The sequence below is a fragment of the Natrix helvetica genome (genome assembly GCF_964273705.1).
Source record: "Natrix helvetica genome assembly, chromosome: Z".
Lineage (NCBI taxonomy): Eukaryota > Metazoa > Chordata > Lepidosauria > Squamata > Natricidae > Natrix > Natrix helvetica.
In genome coordinates, this window is record NC_138554.1 from 141,193,690 (window position 1) to 141,210,763 (window position 17,074).

General features: G+C 44.0%; 1 protein-coding gene across 1 annotated transcript in view; it reads left to right on the forward strand.

The window, feature by feature from the left end:
* Nucleotides 1-15,263: 15,263 nt before the first annotated feature.
* LOC309401623 (tigger transposable element-derived protein 1-like) overlaps nt 15,264-17,074 on the forward strand; it is a gene marked incomplete at its 5' end in the record, with an annotated part of 13,511 nt that continues 11,700 nt past the window's right edge. Inside the window, one exon of the mRNA XM_081970691.1 lies at nt 15,264-15,317. Coding sequence (XP_081826817.1) covers nt 15,264-15,317 — 54 coding nt within the window. The remainder of the gene's footprint in view (nt 15,318-17,074) is intronic.

The following is a 17,074-nucleotide window of genomic DNA, read 5'->3' on the forward strand; positions in this document are numbered from 1 at the left end:
TCCGTGAACTTTGTGTCAGGCCGTCGAAAATCAAACCTTCACAAAAGGGAGAACCTTAAAATGCTGGAAAAGAAATACCGTATCCATGTAAAGCCCTGCTGGATTTATTTATTTATATGCTGCTTTGACACTAGTTCAGTGTAGCATTCTATGGGTTTTTTTTGCTACGTTTTTTTTTTCTTGCAGTCCTGTGGGGTAAGAGCATGATTTCTCCAGGGAGCTTCCATGGATTTTAATCTCTTTCTTCCCTGTTCAGCCACCCATTTTGACCACTGATGGTCCACCATTTCGTGTCGAGCTAGGAAGGCAGCCTTAGATCTAGGACTACCTCCCAGAGAGTAAATATCAGGCAAAATACAGAATTCAGATGCAAGTTAGCTACAAGTATTAGGTTCTAGTAGAGAAAAGGCCACTGGGAAGACAGAAGAAGGGAGAAGAGTGGTGAATTTATTCCGGTGGCCTGTAAGTATAATAATAGCAATTGCATGACACATGGACAGATTCCACCATAGTTTCTACAGGGAAACGAGCCTTTTAAACTAAGCTACATCTAAAAACACGAGTATTTCTGGTCATTTGGCATATTAAAACTGGCCATTGACAAGCCCACTGTGATAAATGACCTTTATCCACCATTCAAAACTGACAATCTAAATGCTAAGAAGGAAACAAAATCAAAACACCTCCCTGCCAGCAATCAACATCCAGATAAGCAGTGATCAATACTGATTAATACCAGACCAAAAATCAAACAGTAAACAGTCTAATCAAGGAACCACCAGGAACACTCCCACAAATATTGACCACGGCAAGGCATTGTATATAAAGAAAGAGCAAACCCTATTCCCTTCCAGCACTGATGATGTTACCTAACTGGGTCATGAAATGTCTGCAAGAAAATTATCAAGGTCAGAGAGCACCAAGGACCACCCAGTCCTTCTCCTCTCCACAAATGCCACTCCTTTCTAGCACTGATGTGCCATAGTTGGGTAATGAAACATCTGCAAGAAAATCAATCTCAATGAGTACCAAGGACTCCCCCTCCCAATTCTCCCCTTCCTTGTACCCCTCCTCCTTCCCGCAAATCTCACTCCTTTGTAACACTGATGATGTTCCCTAGTTCAGTAATGAAACATCTACAAGCAAACAACCAAGCCAGAGAGTAATAAGGACACCCAGCCTTCCTCCTCTTCCACAAACCCTACCTACAGCCCTGATGAAGTTGCCTAGTTGGGTCATGAAACGTCTGTTGGTACCAGGGACCCCACAGTTCAAACCAGAGCTACAAATATTTGTTTCTTTTAATAGTAGACGTTGAAAGCTGTAAAAACACGGGAAACGGTTTTCAGCCAGGCCGATGTTATATCGGATCAAAAGCAACTGGTGTCTGGAATTGTGTGAATCCAGGCAATTATGTTTTCACAACACCATTAATTGTGTTAACTTGTGAACAAATATATGATTCTGGCACATTCTTTGCTGCTCACACCAGTGTGATGATACAAGCCGGCAAAAGCTGCTGACAATCCTGCTGGATAACAATTCAATCGAGACCGACAGTTAGAGGTGGTGAGTAGGCTGACAGGTTTATAAGTGCCAGATTAAAACTTAATAAATAATCAAACAGTGCCACCTATTAAACAATATTTAGGGCTAAGAGCATCTAAAGGCTAGCCAGTCAGTAATTATGATTAATACAGGTACATCCTCAATAACCGTTCGTTTAGTGACCGAAGTTAGGCAGCACTGAAAAAAGCAATGTATGGCATTCACACCAATGACCAGTGCAATATCCCCAGGATCACATGATCAAAATTCAGACGCTTAGCAACCGACTCATTTATGGCAGTTGCAGTCCCCAGGATCATGCGCCCTGTCAAGCAAAGTCAGCGGGGAATCCAGATTCACTTAATGACCTATTTAGTAGCTTAACAACCCTAGTGATTAGTTTTAGTGATGGTAAGATGGGGTGTAACTCCCCTAAAAACCTTGCTTAGCGATGGAAACTGGGTTCGGTTGCTGTCATAAGTAGAGAACTGGATTTGGGGAAAGTAGAATAGATGTTCGGTGGCTGAAAGGGAGTCGGGTGGGGGGGAAGGAAAGAGAGGGGAGGGGAATTTACTTTTCTGTGGGGCGAAGCTCCCCATACAGCCTGTCTCAAGTGCCTCCCCTTTAAAATGGGTGGCCTTCAATTCTGGGGGTTGAAGTCTACCCATCTTAAAGGGGAGTAGTTTGACAGCTTCCAGTTTGAATGCCTAAGGGACCCAGGTTGTTATCCTGGCGGTAGGGCAGACCTTCCTGGACCCTTAAAGGAGAATATCACGGTCACCTAAAAGAGAGTAATCGTGGCTTGCACAAACCATGTTGGCTTGAGGGGTTAGGAGGAAGCCAGGCGACAGGAATTTCAGACTTTCCTTAACAGTACATTCTTGCTATCCTGTCACAGCTGCCTTGTGCAAAGGAGGGGTCCGCCAAGACGTGCATGAAATTTCGTGTGTGAGACGTCCGGATGCACATACAGATAGTCCTCGATTTACAATGGTTCGTTTAGTGATCATTTGAAGTCACAGCAGCAGTGGGGGAAGGGACATGACCATGTTTTACATTTATGGGCTTCATAAGGAACTCCGTGGCTGCGGGACCGACATTCAAGACGCTTGGCAAGGAATGAACCTGTCTCACTTAACAACGCACATTTTTGGTCGTAAATCTAGAACTAACTGGCATCAGCGCTTCAGGTCCGAGGCGATTTTCCTCCTGACAGCTAGGGCGACGCTGGTACGAGCTCTCAAGAAGAGACACTCTTCCGCCGCGCGCCGTCTCGACTCGCTGGTCTGACCCGGCGCATGCGCGCGACGCGGCCAGCCTTCCGATTGCGCGGCGTTGCGGCAGTCGAGACAAAGGCGGCCCCACGGGAACGTCCGAGCGGGGGAGGGGCAGGCGCGGCCAGGTAGCGCAAAACGGGGCGCGGGTGGAGAGGGGGAGAACCGAAGGTCGCAAGTCCTGTGGGAGTGGGGTATCTGGCTTGGGAGCCAGCCGCTCATCGGCAACCGGGCGCCCTCCGGATGCCTTCCCAGAATCCTCGCGGGCAGGGTGGTGGGAGGAGTCTTCTGGGATCGCCGTTCGGTAACGAAGGTTATCCCCTCTATAACTGGGGTGGTGGTGGTTCCCCCTGCAAACCCCCCGCCCCAAAACCTCTGGGAGGGTGCTCTTCTAGAACACCTCGAGGAGTCCCTGGTGCCTTTTGCGCGGAATCCACTGGGTGCTTCTTGCCCGATTGCTCCTGGCGGCGTGGCCTCTCCCGGAAAACTCCATTTTTGCCTGGGGATTTTTTTTCCGCCTGACTTTGCAGGTCCTCACCTTCGCGTCCGAATCTAGACTCTCCCCACCCCTGCTCCTCTGTCCCCCTCCCCCCTTTTTGTGGGGGAGGGTTTCAAGTTTTAAAAGGAAGGAGTTTGTTCTCGCATTTCTTCAAAGGGTGGGACTGGACTAGACCACCTCCAAAGTCTCTTCTCAGCTTAGCCTTCTGTAAATGATCTGCCCTGGGAATGGTTGGGGTTTTTTTGCATTGAGAAAAGGTGGGGGTTGGTCGTTCAGTGAGGCATCAGTCACAATGATGGATCCAGCCGAGTAAAGGAGGATTATATGTAGGGTTCTCCTGGAAAAATATAGATTTTTTTCAGCCTGCCTTCTTTTTTCTTGCTTCCATTTGCAAACAGCTCAAAGGTCTAAGTCTCACCTTGCGGTGCTCTTTGGGCTTTTTCCGTCTGCAATCCTTTCCATCATTGGGTTATTCTGTAGTAGGAAGAAAGGTAAGAATCCTTCCTCCATGGGGTTTACATCTAGTGTGATTCCAGTTTTTCCCCTACAATGTCCCTGTAATGTAGGCTAGTGAGTGAGTGAAGTTGAACCCAGATCTCCCTGGGCCTTTTCTGTCACTTAAGTTGCATTAGAGACAAATTTCTTGTGTGTCCAATCACACTTGGACAGATAAAAAGTATTCTATTCTAGGATATTAAGCAGAGCATTCTCAACTGTTCTCCGTTCTTTGCCATTGGCTGTAATAGATGGCCAATGTAGTCCCCCAGTCTCTGAGAATACGCCAATGGTGGTGGGGTCAGATGATTAGACTCTGTATTTTCTTAGTGCAGAGGGTTAGAAACTTGATATGTGGTTTATTTGGCCAAACTGGTAATAGGCCTTTTTTAATGTTTCCTGAATGTTAACAAGCAAATCTCTAGCCATGAGGACTAGAAACTTATCTAAACCAGGGGTATCAAATATGCGGCCCACGGGCTGGATGCGTCACATGCTGGACACACCCACCCGATTTAGCGAAGGGGAAAAGAAGCCGTGATACATCATGTGACAATACAACGCCCCGAGTTTGACACCCTGATTTAAACAATAGAAAAAGTAAGGACTGGGGTTGGATGACAAACTTCTCAAGCAGAATACAGATACTAAACCTTAGCAGCAGGTGACAAGTAGTCCAGCTGAACTTTGCAATTCTTGAAATGATGCAGGTCTGAATTTGGTGGAGAAGAGTTGCGTCTTTTCCTCTAGCCAGAAAAGCGAGCTTCGGGGTGCAAGTGAGCCTCAGAGGTGGCCTCCCTTCTGCCTTGAGACTTCAAACCGGTGTGTGATGGGGAAATGAAGGTCAGGAACTTGGAAACATCTGCTGGATCCACCATGTCTGCAGGAGAAGCCAAGGAGGTCACGATGGATCCCCCCAATGCCCAGTTGCTCCATCTGGAGCAGAGGATGGTGGTGGCCGAGCAGAAGTGGATGGGCTGCGAGAAAGCTGTAATGGAAATGGGGAGCCAGCTGGAAAGCAAACTGGCCGTGTTAGGGACCATTTTGGAGGAGAACAGTCTGTTGCAGCAGAGGTTGGAGAACCTCGAGAGCCTGTTAAAGAACCAGAACTTCTGGATCTTGCGATTTCCTCCAGGATTTAAAGGAGAAGTCCCTAAGGTAATCTCTATCCCACTGGAGTGGCCTGATCCAGAGAAGAGTCAGGACTCAGCAGAAATGGTTTGGGAGGAGGCTACAAAGCGTGACTGGACTTGTAGATGAGCCATCATCTGTAAAGTTTAGTTCTGCCTTACAGCTCAGCCTGCGAAAAAAAGTAATGCGGAATTCAGTTAGCATTATGGTTTCTCTCCCAAATTACAATGAGAAGCCAGGGTATCTTCGCAGGGAATCAGAGTTTGCTCTGATTTTGGACAAGGCAGATTAGCTAGTTGAAAACAGGAAGATCATCACTCTCCATTTTATGACTGGAAGGAAAAATTGATGACAGATAAGAGTTATTTAGAATTTAGGCATCTTCAGATTTTGTAGCTGTAAACCGTAGTCCGTCAAAGAACAAACTGCTTAAGAGCATTTTAATTTTTTGTAAGCTGCCTAGAATCTGTTAAGTGGATAGCCACACAGATTCCCTAAATATATATCAATAAATAATACATAGCCAATTAGAGGTTTGCGAGTTTTTAGAACCGAAGATAAGATTAGGATTTCACTCGGATCTACTATGAAAATGCAGAATGGAAAAGGGATTGACTTGTTGGAATATGCACAGTGATTTTTTTTAGCCACCTTGCTTTTTCTAGGTGCCTTTGAACTTCAGTGACGCTTCAGTCCATTTCAATGAGCAGGAATGGAGGAACTTAGAAGAGTGGCAGAGAGAGCTTTATAGAACCGTCATGAGGAGCAACTACGACATGCTGGTCTCGCTGGGTGAGGACTTTGATCTCTTGTCTATATGTTGACTGAGTTATCCTCTGTGCACGTTGCTCAAATGGCCTGGTTTCCTAACAACTTATTTCCTTTTTATGGTATAGATCATGCCATTTCCAAGCCTGATATCCTATCCCAGATGGACCAAGGAGAAGAAGTGCGCATGGAGGAGTCAGAAGTCTTGGAGAATAGGGAGATACCTAAAGATCCCATCTGCACAAGTATGTTAATGGCACTGATGAAGCTTTCTCATTTCTAAATGGCCTTTCCAGTTCATTGCTGAGTTTGTTGTTGGTGGGAAGAGAAATACCAATCCAAGCCTGGACTGCAGTTTCCTTATATCTGCTGCTTCCTTATATCAGGGCCTGAATTTGTATTTTACTTCATTATTGACTATTTACTTTTCTGTGGACTTAGATATGTTGACACATATGCATTGAAAGACAGAAGCTATAATAAAAGCAAATGCCCTCTTTTCAGAATACCCTGTGCTTCTGATGGAATGGACAATCACAGAACCTGACGCTATAATACATTTTTTTACTCAGATGCGTCCTTGTTGCTGCCCAAGCTTGTTTCTTGCAGTTGTTTTATGACCTAACTAGATGACATCATCAGTTCTAGAAGGAAAGAGGGTATGGGAAGAGGAGGATTGTGGGATGCTTGGTGTTCTCTGAGCTTGTTTTCTTGCAGACATTTTGACCCAACTAGGGTATGCCATCAGTGCTAGAAGCAAGTGGGGTTCTCTCTCTTTATATACAGTAACATGCCTGGTAATGTTGGAAGGGAGAGGATTTTTGCCCTTTGTCCTTCCTCAATTAGAAGAAAACCAAACCCCCACCAACAGTGGCAGAGGAAGCTACCCTATACAAGTAGTCCTCTCTTAACAACCAGTCACTTAGCCATTGAAGTTACGATGGATCTCTTCAGAGCTACTTCCAATTTAGTGCTGGAGTTCTAATGGCTGTGGCTTCCCTGTGGTCACAGGGATTATATTTGGGGGACTTGGCAACAGCTTGCATTTATGGTGATTTTTGGTGGTTTTTTTCCTGCTTTCCAGCATTTATTCCTGATTTCTGACAAAAAGTGCTCATTGAGTAACATGTATTAATTTAACGACTGAGGCATTTGCAATATGATTAGAGTGTTTCCTTAAGAGCTGCCACAAAAAGGTTGTAAAATCAAAACACAACCACCACAATTTACACTATAATTCCAGGCTCAATTATGGTCATAAATCAAGGACTACTTGTATAAACAGAGCAAACCCTTCCAATCCCAAACAGATAAATGTCTGCAAGAAAACAACCAAGGACTAAACAATTCTTCAATATAGATATTCTCTTCTATTTATTAATCTTAGTTGTTGTTTTCCTTCTCTGTGCGCAGCTTCCCCGGTTGATGTGGCAGAGGTTTCTTCTGGAGATGGAGAGGCTGAGGAGGAAACTAACGTGTTTGTTGATGTAGCAGATGCTTCTTCTGGGGATGGAGAAGCTGAGGGAGAAACAAACCTCTTTGTTGATGTAGCAGATGCTTCCTCTGGAGATGGAGAAGCGGAGGAAGAAAGTAATCTGTTCGTTGATCAAGAAAATTGCTATGAAATGAGCTTCATTGATAGCGCTGGCCTTGGTGAGTTTTTGGTTCTTAATATTTGCCTGCTGAGCCTCAGGCATCGACCCACATCCTTTTGTGGTGTAATGTAACAAATCGTACACAAATCCACTTATGATGTTGCTAGTTTACCAAATCCTGTTCCCAAAGCTGGTAATTTGTATCCATGTGTTGACCTGCCAGGTGGCCAAGATCAAACTATGAAATTTGCTATCAGATATGACAATAACCAATGTAGTTATTTCTAAAAGATTGGAGAAATGAATGAAGGATCCGATGAATGATGGCTGCCCGCAGATGCCATATTTTCGGTAACAGCTACCAAGCAGTAATAATGGAAGAAGGCTGTCATTCTTCTATCTGCTTGCTTGCAAGCTTCTTAGAGATACTTGCTGCTTTGCAAAATAGTTGTTAGCCTGATCCAGTCTTCGTGTCATTATGTTGTTATACCTCTCAGATGGAAGAATGTGGTAACATTTTCTTTCTTGCTTGGCCAGGCGAACATGTTTTTATCAAGCAATGATTTATCATGTTTTAAAAATACGTGGTCTTTACCAATTTGTCTACCACGAAGTCCTGCTTCTGTGCCAGAATCTTCCTAGAGGAATGACTTTATACAGCTCTATTTCTTCCTTAAGCATTTAGGCCAAACTGCAATGGAGGCAGCTCTTTTAGGATCTTGAGGTAGGAAATTTAATTTGATCCCGGAATATCATAGTAATACATATTTTATGCACATTAGTACTAGGTAAACTCTATCAAATAAAAAGGTATTGTTGTTTACCTCCCAGTTGAAATCATTTGGGGTCTAATTCTCTTTATTCCACAAAGAATATCAGATTGTTCGTCATAATATCAAGGAAGAAAAAGAAGAACTGCATATTAAGGAGGAACCATGGTCTCCCGGAAGCCCCAGCAGTGATGAATGTGAGTATAATAATAAAGTGGAATTTTTTGGTATTCCTGGAAATCGTAACTGAGGGAAGTGGAATATTCCAAGAATTTGAATTGCTGTCCTTCGTTACTGCCTGATATACCCACATGTGATTACTTTGAAATGGATTTGGCATTTTCTTCATAGTGTTCTATTTTAAAGATGTGGAGTGGGGGGGACAAAGAATGGCATCTCAAGAGAATTGTGTCAGGGAAGAAAGTGGAGCCTACAAGCATTTCAAGCTACTTTGGTTTCCACTGATAGCTCATGGAAGACCTTCTGCCTGCTGCACTGGGGTCTGGGGAGGTGAAAGAGTTGAACTTTCTGATTTGTATCTCTTCTGCACAGATCCACCTGTTGCAGTCACCATTAAACAAGAAGAGGAGTTGTGTGTCGAGGATCAGGAGAGTTTGGTTTCACTTGGTGAGTGCTGGTTAATAATGGCAAAGTACAGCAATTATTTAGCATAACCAGGCTTTCCTAAAGTTGAAGGAGTATTTAGTCCTTAATGATGTAAAGAATGAATTCCACGTGGTAAGTATAACATTTTTTGGTTACACACATTGAAAATGTTGTTAAGTCTATAAATACAGGTACCATGTTTTCCCCCAAATAAGACCCTACTAAAAAATAAGCCCTGCTCATAATATAAGCCCTATCCAAAAAATAAGCCGCAGTTGAGATTGTCAGACAAATGGACACATTTAGTGCGTCCGTTGCAACATGACGGATGTATTGAATTGTAAAATAATATATAATTAAATATAAAATAATATTGACATTAATACTTAAAATAAATGATAATATAAATTATAATTCAATATTTGTAAATACCCAAGTGGGCGCCTTTGGACGAGAGGTAAACACCTATATAAACAGATGAACTCGAGACTTATTGCCAAATGACCAATCGGAGTACAGACACAATACACGTGTGTTATTATAGACCTACTTAATGTACTCATGTGAAATAAAAGTTTTCTGAATTTTCATGCCTGCAATTTTTCATCCCTTTTTTGTGTTATTCTTAACTGTCACCATTTTTAACTATTATCATTTTTGTTGCCACTCCTGTCTCATAAGTCTTCAGTTAAAACTTGATTTAATGCAGACATTTCAAACAAAAGGCCTGCAGGCTGGATGGATACATATCTGGCCCGCGTGCTGCTCCGGAGATAATGAGGACCGGCCCCTGCAGCCCCAGCCCACCTTGGCCGGCTGTCCCCTGCCACAGGCACAGGCAGTGAGCACGCAGGGACCAATTATGTCCAGCAGTAGCCGCAGCCCATCAGCCTCTTGGCTGGAGCACTTGGGCAGCATAGCCAGCACAGCACAAATGAGTCAAGTGCTGTGACTGCTGGGCCAGCTCTCCAAGCAGCAGGTGGCCACCCACCCACTCTATCCTACTGCTAGTCTTTGCTTGCCCGTGACTGTGAGGGGCAGACAGCCACGCCTCCCCCAAGGGCAACCACAATGCTGATGCAGCATTGAAATTGAGTTTGACACCGCTGATTTAATGATTTAAAGGGAATAATATTTTCACCCCCAGACAAGATGAGTGCAAAAAGAAAGAGCTATTCCGTCGAGTTCAAGAAAGGAATCGTGGAGGACTCTTGGGGCAAGAATCTTACGGCTTTCTGCAATGAGAAGAAGTTGGATCGCCGAATGGTCCGAAAATGGCGAGCAGAATACAATAACCTCAGTCAACAGTTGGACAAAGGAAATGCTAAGAAGCGCAAGTGTGGATCAGGTCGGCAACCATTATTTCCTCAACTGGAAGGCATCATCTGTGAATGGGTTGCTGACAGGAGAGCAAAGGCTTTGGTTGTGCGTAGGGCTGATATTCAAGCATTTGCCCTTGCAATGGCACCACAGTTAGAAATATCCCGAGAAGAATTCAAAGCATCACAACGCTGGCTTGATGACTTCCTTCAGCGATATGAACTGTCTCTAAGATCGACAACATTGTTCAAGCTGGAAGATACTGAACTTATTAAACGTGCACTTGCATTCAAGTCCTTTGTTGATGGCATTGACTTTTCTAAATACCAACTCTCCAACATGATTGCTATGGATGAAATTTCAGTTATTATGGGCCAAGGATCTCAAACAATAATTGATCAGAGGGGTGCCTCATCAATCTACATTCCCTCCACTGGTTATGAAAGTGCACGTGTTACCTGTATTTTGGCAATTCGTCTGAATGGAAAGAAAGCCCCACCTCTAATCATTACTAAGGGCAAGAAAAATAAGATTGAGTGCGTTTCAGGCATTTACATTCTTGAAACCGAAAAAGCCTGGTGCACACAAGCAGTTATAAGGAAATGGGTTGATTTAATGCTGCCACTTGTTTTGCGGGGTGACCAAAGAGGTCTATTAGTCTGGGATTCAGCCAGCACTCACCGTGCTAAAGACATGAAGAAGTTCCTTGCAGAGAGAAGAATAGATCAAATAATGATTCCTGCAGGAATGACTGCCTATCTCCAGACTCTTGATATTGCAATAAATAAGCCATTCAAGGAGCATTTGCACATGGAAATCAATGACTACATTGAAAATAGAATGGAGAGAAATCAGTGTGGGAACTTTGTGAAGCCTAGCCTGCCAGAGGTTGTGACTTGGGTGAAGAATTCCTGGGATAAAATCACTGACAGCTGTGTTGCCAATGCACTACGAGCAGGCTACATGGACAAGAACTACTCATTTAAGGAGAGCTCCATTGCTGGACATGACAGATTGGGGCCATTAATTCTACAGGAAATGGAGTCACAAGAAATTCAGGCTGGAATTCGAACTTTAGAGAGTTATGACGATGTTCCAGAAGAAGATGACATGACTGTATTTGAATAAATGTAGATTGTTGTAAATCAGGGGTGTCAAACTTGATTTCATAGAGGATCACATCAGCATTGTGGTTGCCCTTAGGGGGAGTGGGGGACATGGCCAGCTCACAAGAAAAAATAACAGATGGTGGATAGAGTAGGTAGGTGCCTGCTGCTTGGAGGGCTGGCCTGGCAGTTGCAGTGCTTGAACTGACCTGCACTGCGCAGCTCCAGTGTACCAGCCAAGGGGCTGGCAGACTATGGCTGTTCCCTTACACTGTCAGCTGCCATATGCTTGCTGCCTCATGCATGCACCAGGAAGGCGTCCTGCTGAGCTGGGCGGGGGGCTACCAGGCCGGTCCCTCGCCATCTCAGGGGCAACCCCTTGGACCCACAGGCCTTGTTTTTGACATGCTGTTATAAATGAAAAAAAATAAGACATCACCTGAAAATAAGCCATGTGTGTTTTGGAGGAAAATTTAATATGAAACCTAGTCTTATTTTGGAGGACACACCAATAATCCTCGTTGAATGACTATTTTAAGTTACAAGGTGCTGAATATGTGGTACTTAGACTGGTCCTTGACACTCTAGCTGTAGTGACACAATCTCCATTTGGAAACTTGGCTGGCTTCCCACAAGTAAAGTTGATGGGAAAGCCGGCAGGGAAGGTCGCAATTTGGACTTAAGTCACTCCTGCCACATTTTTCCCGAGAAGCCCCATTATGGAGATCCCAGGGATCTTGTATTTCATAGCATTCCAAGCCTGTGCCCATCTGCACCCCCCCCAACCTATCTGCTTATGGTCCCCACCAACCCACTCATGCTCGCAATCTGTGGCATTCATGCTGTCCCCACCTGTGACTGACACCTTTTCCCACTTAACTGTGCAGTCCTGGAGTAACAATGGCAATCGGGACTGCTGGGATTGCTGTTATTAAGTGATTTGGTCAAGTGATATCACAATTTATCAGTGATGAGAATTCCAATCTCAATTGTCATAACCCAAGGAGTACCTCTAATGTATTCATAGATGTTTTCATTGCAAGTAATTTTAGCCTGTTATTTGACCTTCAGATAAGGATGAATTGTAGAATATCTCCTTTTCAGACTTTGGTTTCTGAAGTGCAATCTTTTGAACTGTGGATAGGGACTTTTTTCCCCTTAAAGTGTGGTTCCTTTTTGCCTTAGCTGGGCACCCAGTGCTGCTACAATCTGTTGAAGAAGAAGAGGGACAGAAGACTCCAACATCCTTGATAGCCTGTAGGAATGCTCTTCTGCATGATGCCACAGATGATCCTGAGCAGAAAGAAGCATATGCAAAAGGATGCCTTGTTCAGTGTGGCAGATGCACTAAGAACTCTACACACCAGGAGACTTTGACTGATCACCAGTATAGCCGCAAACGAAAATTCCAGTGCACAGAATGCAATAGGAGTTTTGCTTTTGAGGGACAGTTGTCCCAACACTTGCTAATACACGTACCTGGGACACAGTTCCATTGTACTGAATGTAATTTGTGTTTTTCAAGCCAAAAGGCGCTTACTGTGCACGAGCGTGTTCATGCAGTGGACTGGCCGCTGCACTGTTCTGCATGCAACAGGACATTTTTGGACACTGCAGCATTTGACCAGCACCAGCTATCTCATGCTCCAGGCCAGGTTTGCCGGTGTGTGGAGTGCAGCGTTTACTTTACCGATCCAGCAGCTTTGGCAGAACACAAGCGAATGCACTCAGAAGACTGGCCTTTCCGGTGTGCTCAGTGCGACCGAACTTTTGTCCATGAGGGCTTATTGTTGGAACACCTTCAGAATCATAGCCGGACAAGGAGTCGCCGCTGCCATATCTGTGGCTCATGGCTATCCTACAAGGGATTGCTGAAGCATACTGGGGCCCAGTTGTATCACTGCAAGAAGTGCAATACTTCTTGCCAGGTTCAGGGGTCTGACTCAGTGACTATGAGCGTTAAAAATGCAAAGAAGCCAGGCAAAGGTAGTTCTTAGCCCTCATTAGGCTATATCCCGAGTCAGATGCAAAGATTATTTTTGTGGATTCCTCTTCTTTAAGGCAGTTAAGAAAAGTGAAGGAATGCACTTGGATAGATGGTGATAGCATGGAAGTATTCCTAATTCTTGAGGATTAGGCAAAAATTGGATTGGTTCAGAAAGGATGCTGTTGCTGTGGAATAAGACCTCCTGCTCCTATTAGCAATGGAATGTAGAGGATGCTTCTTTAACTTCTTACCTGCAGCCTCCTAATTTCTCCTCCCTCAGTACATCCAAATTTGATTTTTCTTGTGATCAGGTGGGCATTTTCTTTTTTTGACCATTGAATAAGTGTTGGAAATTGCAACCTCTTGCATTGTGTGAGGGCTGCTTTGCTATCTGTAAAATAGGTTTGCTTCTTAGGCATGCATAGGAGAGGAGCTTGTGGCAATTGGACTGCTGTTTTTGCCATTCACTTACACAAATCACCTTCTTGTTTTTGCTTTCAAGTCCCCCTCTGTATAGAATTCTTATCACTTACAATAATACAATACACTTGTCTGTCTGGACTTTCTCATGATAACCACAATCACTGTAGAAAGAATATTCCAAAGTTTCACAACGGTCAGGCAGTATATGGTTGAAAAAACAAGCTGCAACCTAAATCTGGATATATAATCTCTGAAATATTTTCTGATTTCGCTATTGCACATTTATACTCAGTATTCTTCCTATGCTATGTTTCAGCTTTCCTTGGTCTGAGCTTTTGCATATGTGCTAGACAACAGCAAAGTGGGCTGGATGTATGTGATGTAATCCAACATATCCTGAGGATTTCAGGTTGCAGAAGGTGGCTTTATTTTTTTACTCCACATCAGGAAGAGTATATTAGTTTTCACTTCTGGAGTTGCTATATATTTTTTTCCTCTGAAGCAGTCACTAAGAGGTTTCAATGCATTGTATGCTAAAAGATTTTCCTGTGTGCTCATGATTTCCTATGATTTCCTTTGCTCTTAATCCATTCATTTTCCTAAAGGCTGTTCCTCATTTGAGAAATATACCAAACCATATTATTTCCAGGTTGATTCGATTGAAGAAACTGCTTTGTAGTAAGGAGGAAATCAATCATCAAGTATTTCATCGCTTTTGTGAGTGTTTTTAATATTTGCTTCATCATTAAATGATTACTTCCCTCCAAAATATCGAATTTGGATTTTGTGGTATTTTTACATATCTTCCTAATTTAGAACTTTATTTTATTTTAGTCCTATGGCCCATTCAAGGTGCTAAACTTGCTGGCTTCAAATTCTGTTGGAGTTCTGCTAATAAAATCTTAGCAGAGTTTGTATTATCAACTGCTCTAGTCTTGGGTATCAGCAATGTTGGCAAATAGAAATTGCAGAAAAAGACTGAGAAATCCCTTTTGAGATTTTTGTGATTGTTTTTGTTTCAATGTATTTGTTTTTAAAAATTATTTTATTTTAGTTTGTTGGGTAATAGACATTATCCCAAGGATGTTTAAACTCAGTAACTGATGATTGACCCACTACATCTGCTGGTAGTTGGTTCCAAGCTTCCACTACTATGGAATAATCGTTTCTAACATTCCTTTTGAACTTCCCTCCTTTCAGTTTATGCCCTTGTGTTCTTGATTTTTACTTAATATTGTAATTTCTGCCTTCTTGGACCTTATTCACAGTCTTAATATATTTAAAGGTTTAAATCTTGTACCCCTTTCACTTTTGTCCTCTGGGCTGTACATGTTCAGTTCCTCCAATCACTCCCAAGTTATTTTGTCCCTCAGACCTTGCAATATTTTTCTTTTGTTACAGTGGCACACTAAAGTTGCCACGTGCTGACAAGGTGTTTCAGAATAAAAATTATTTTATTCTTATGGATCTTATGGATCTTTCAATGAACGGCAGATCTGATTTCCAATATTTGGAAGGCCATAAATCAGGATGAGTTTGGTCAAATGAATTTTAGATGTGATTCCTGAGACCATAATTAATTCAGAGAAAGACAAATACCTGCATGACACTTGAGATTATGCTCAGAAAGACTGAGGGAAACAAGAGGGAAGATAATTGGAGAAGACTTTTGGGTCTTGACTTACAACTGGTTGCATAGCGACTATTCAAAATTCTGATGGACCTACCTGGGGAGGCACTCATGACTCGGACTTCGTTCCGATGGTCTCACAACACCTGCAGCACACAATCACACGTAGGGCACTTGGCAGCTGGATTGCACTAACAGCTGTTTGCAGCAGCCACATGATCACGTTTTATGCTGCTTTCATCAAAAATTTACTTCTGGTTTTTGACAAAGCCATTTCCATAGCAAAGCACTGGTTTGCTTAACAACCATAGTGGTTGTTTAACCACCGCCATAAAATTAAGCCTATTGCATGACTCTTCCATTTTAAAATTGTCATGAATTAGTCATAACTTAAGGACTTCAGGTATCTTGGAAACCTTGACATTCCTAGGGCTTCCATGCAGCAAGCAGATGCAATGGCACCTGCAGAACTGTCTGATGGTTAATTATTTCAAACATCTGTCCAAATCCTTGGATATGAACTGTGGTGTTCATCCTGGGTCAAACATTTCCATCCAAGTAATGGGCAGTTGAGGAATGCCAAGGAATGGGGGATGTTCAGACTGTCCACTCATAATCACCTGGATTGCGAGGTGTGTAGCAAATAAATTATATAAGATAGGATAGGATGGATGGGTAGATGAACAGGACGGATGGAGATGAAGTGGATAGATATCATGGGCAGATAAGATAGATTGAATAGGATGAATGGGATAGATATGAATGGGTGGATTGATAGATGAGATGGATGGATATATTACAAGGCCAAATGTTCCCAAATGGGACTTTTGAAGAGGATCCCTTCTGGATGGGAAGCAAAACTCACAACAACTCTAGATGGCCATGGGGCTATTGTGGAATTCTTTCCACCCCACTTTTTCTTGATGGAAGCTGGGTGGGCGCCTGAGGAGAAGCCTGCCCCCACCCCCAATCCCAGCTCTCTTCACCCTTTCATAGCCCTGTCATGGACCCCCCTCTCCCTTGCTTAAGGATGAAGGGCTCGGGAGCCTGAGATGCCCATCACTTAATCACAAAAGCTGGAGAAGATGAGGCTGGAGGGAGGGAAAGAAAGAGTAAGAAGAGAAAGGGAAATATAGAGCAAGGGGGAAAGGGAGAAATAGAAAGCAAGAGAGAGAGACAGAGAGAAAGAAAGGGAAAGGGCAAGGGGGAAGGAAAGGGAAAGATAGTGAAGGAAAGAAAGGGAAAGAGGTAGACCATAAGGGAAAGAGAGAGGGAGAGAAAGAAAGGGCGTTGGTAACTTACCTGATACGCCTCTTCTAATAAGGTGGAGATAGCATCCATGCTATCTCCACCCTTATTGAGAAAGCAAGAGAGGGAGAGAATGACGGACAGAGAGGCAAAGAGGGATAGGGAGAGAAACAAAGAAAGAGGGAAAGGAAAATAAATTAGAGCCACTTCTCCCCTCCCTCAGGAATCTCCCCTCAGCCCGACGCGACCTCTCCCTTCGGCGGGCGACGCGACCTCTGAGGCGGAGACGGGCAATTTTCCCGCTCAAAAAAAACAAAAACGGAGGGAGGGAGAGCGCGCACGACTCCTCGCTCCTCCCGCCGGCAGGGGTCGCCTGCCACTCAAGAGCGGCCGCTCTAGGCCTTCCCCCAGCTTTCGCTCCCCACCTCAGGGGCGGCGGGGCAGGAGAGCGGGGTGGGCGGGGCTTGTCGGGAGGTCCTCCGCCGCGGGGCATGACGGTCTTTCTCTCCCCCTCTTCCCCCCCCCACTTTCTACTCCTTTCTTTTTACCTCAGAGCGAGGGAGATGGAGGCGCCGTTGTGGCCGGTCGGGGCGGCTTTGCAAGGCCCGGAGATGTCGGACGGTCCCGGGCTTCGTCTGCTGAGCCTGGAAGGGCGCTTAGCTTCGGCCGAGAAG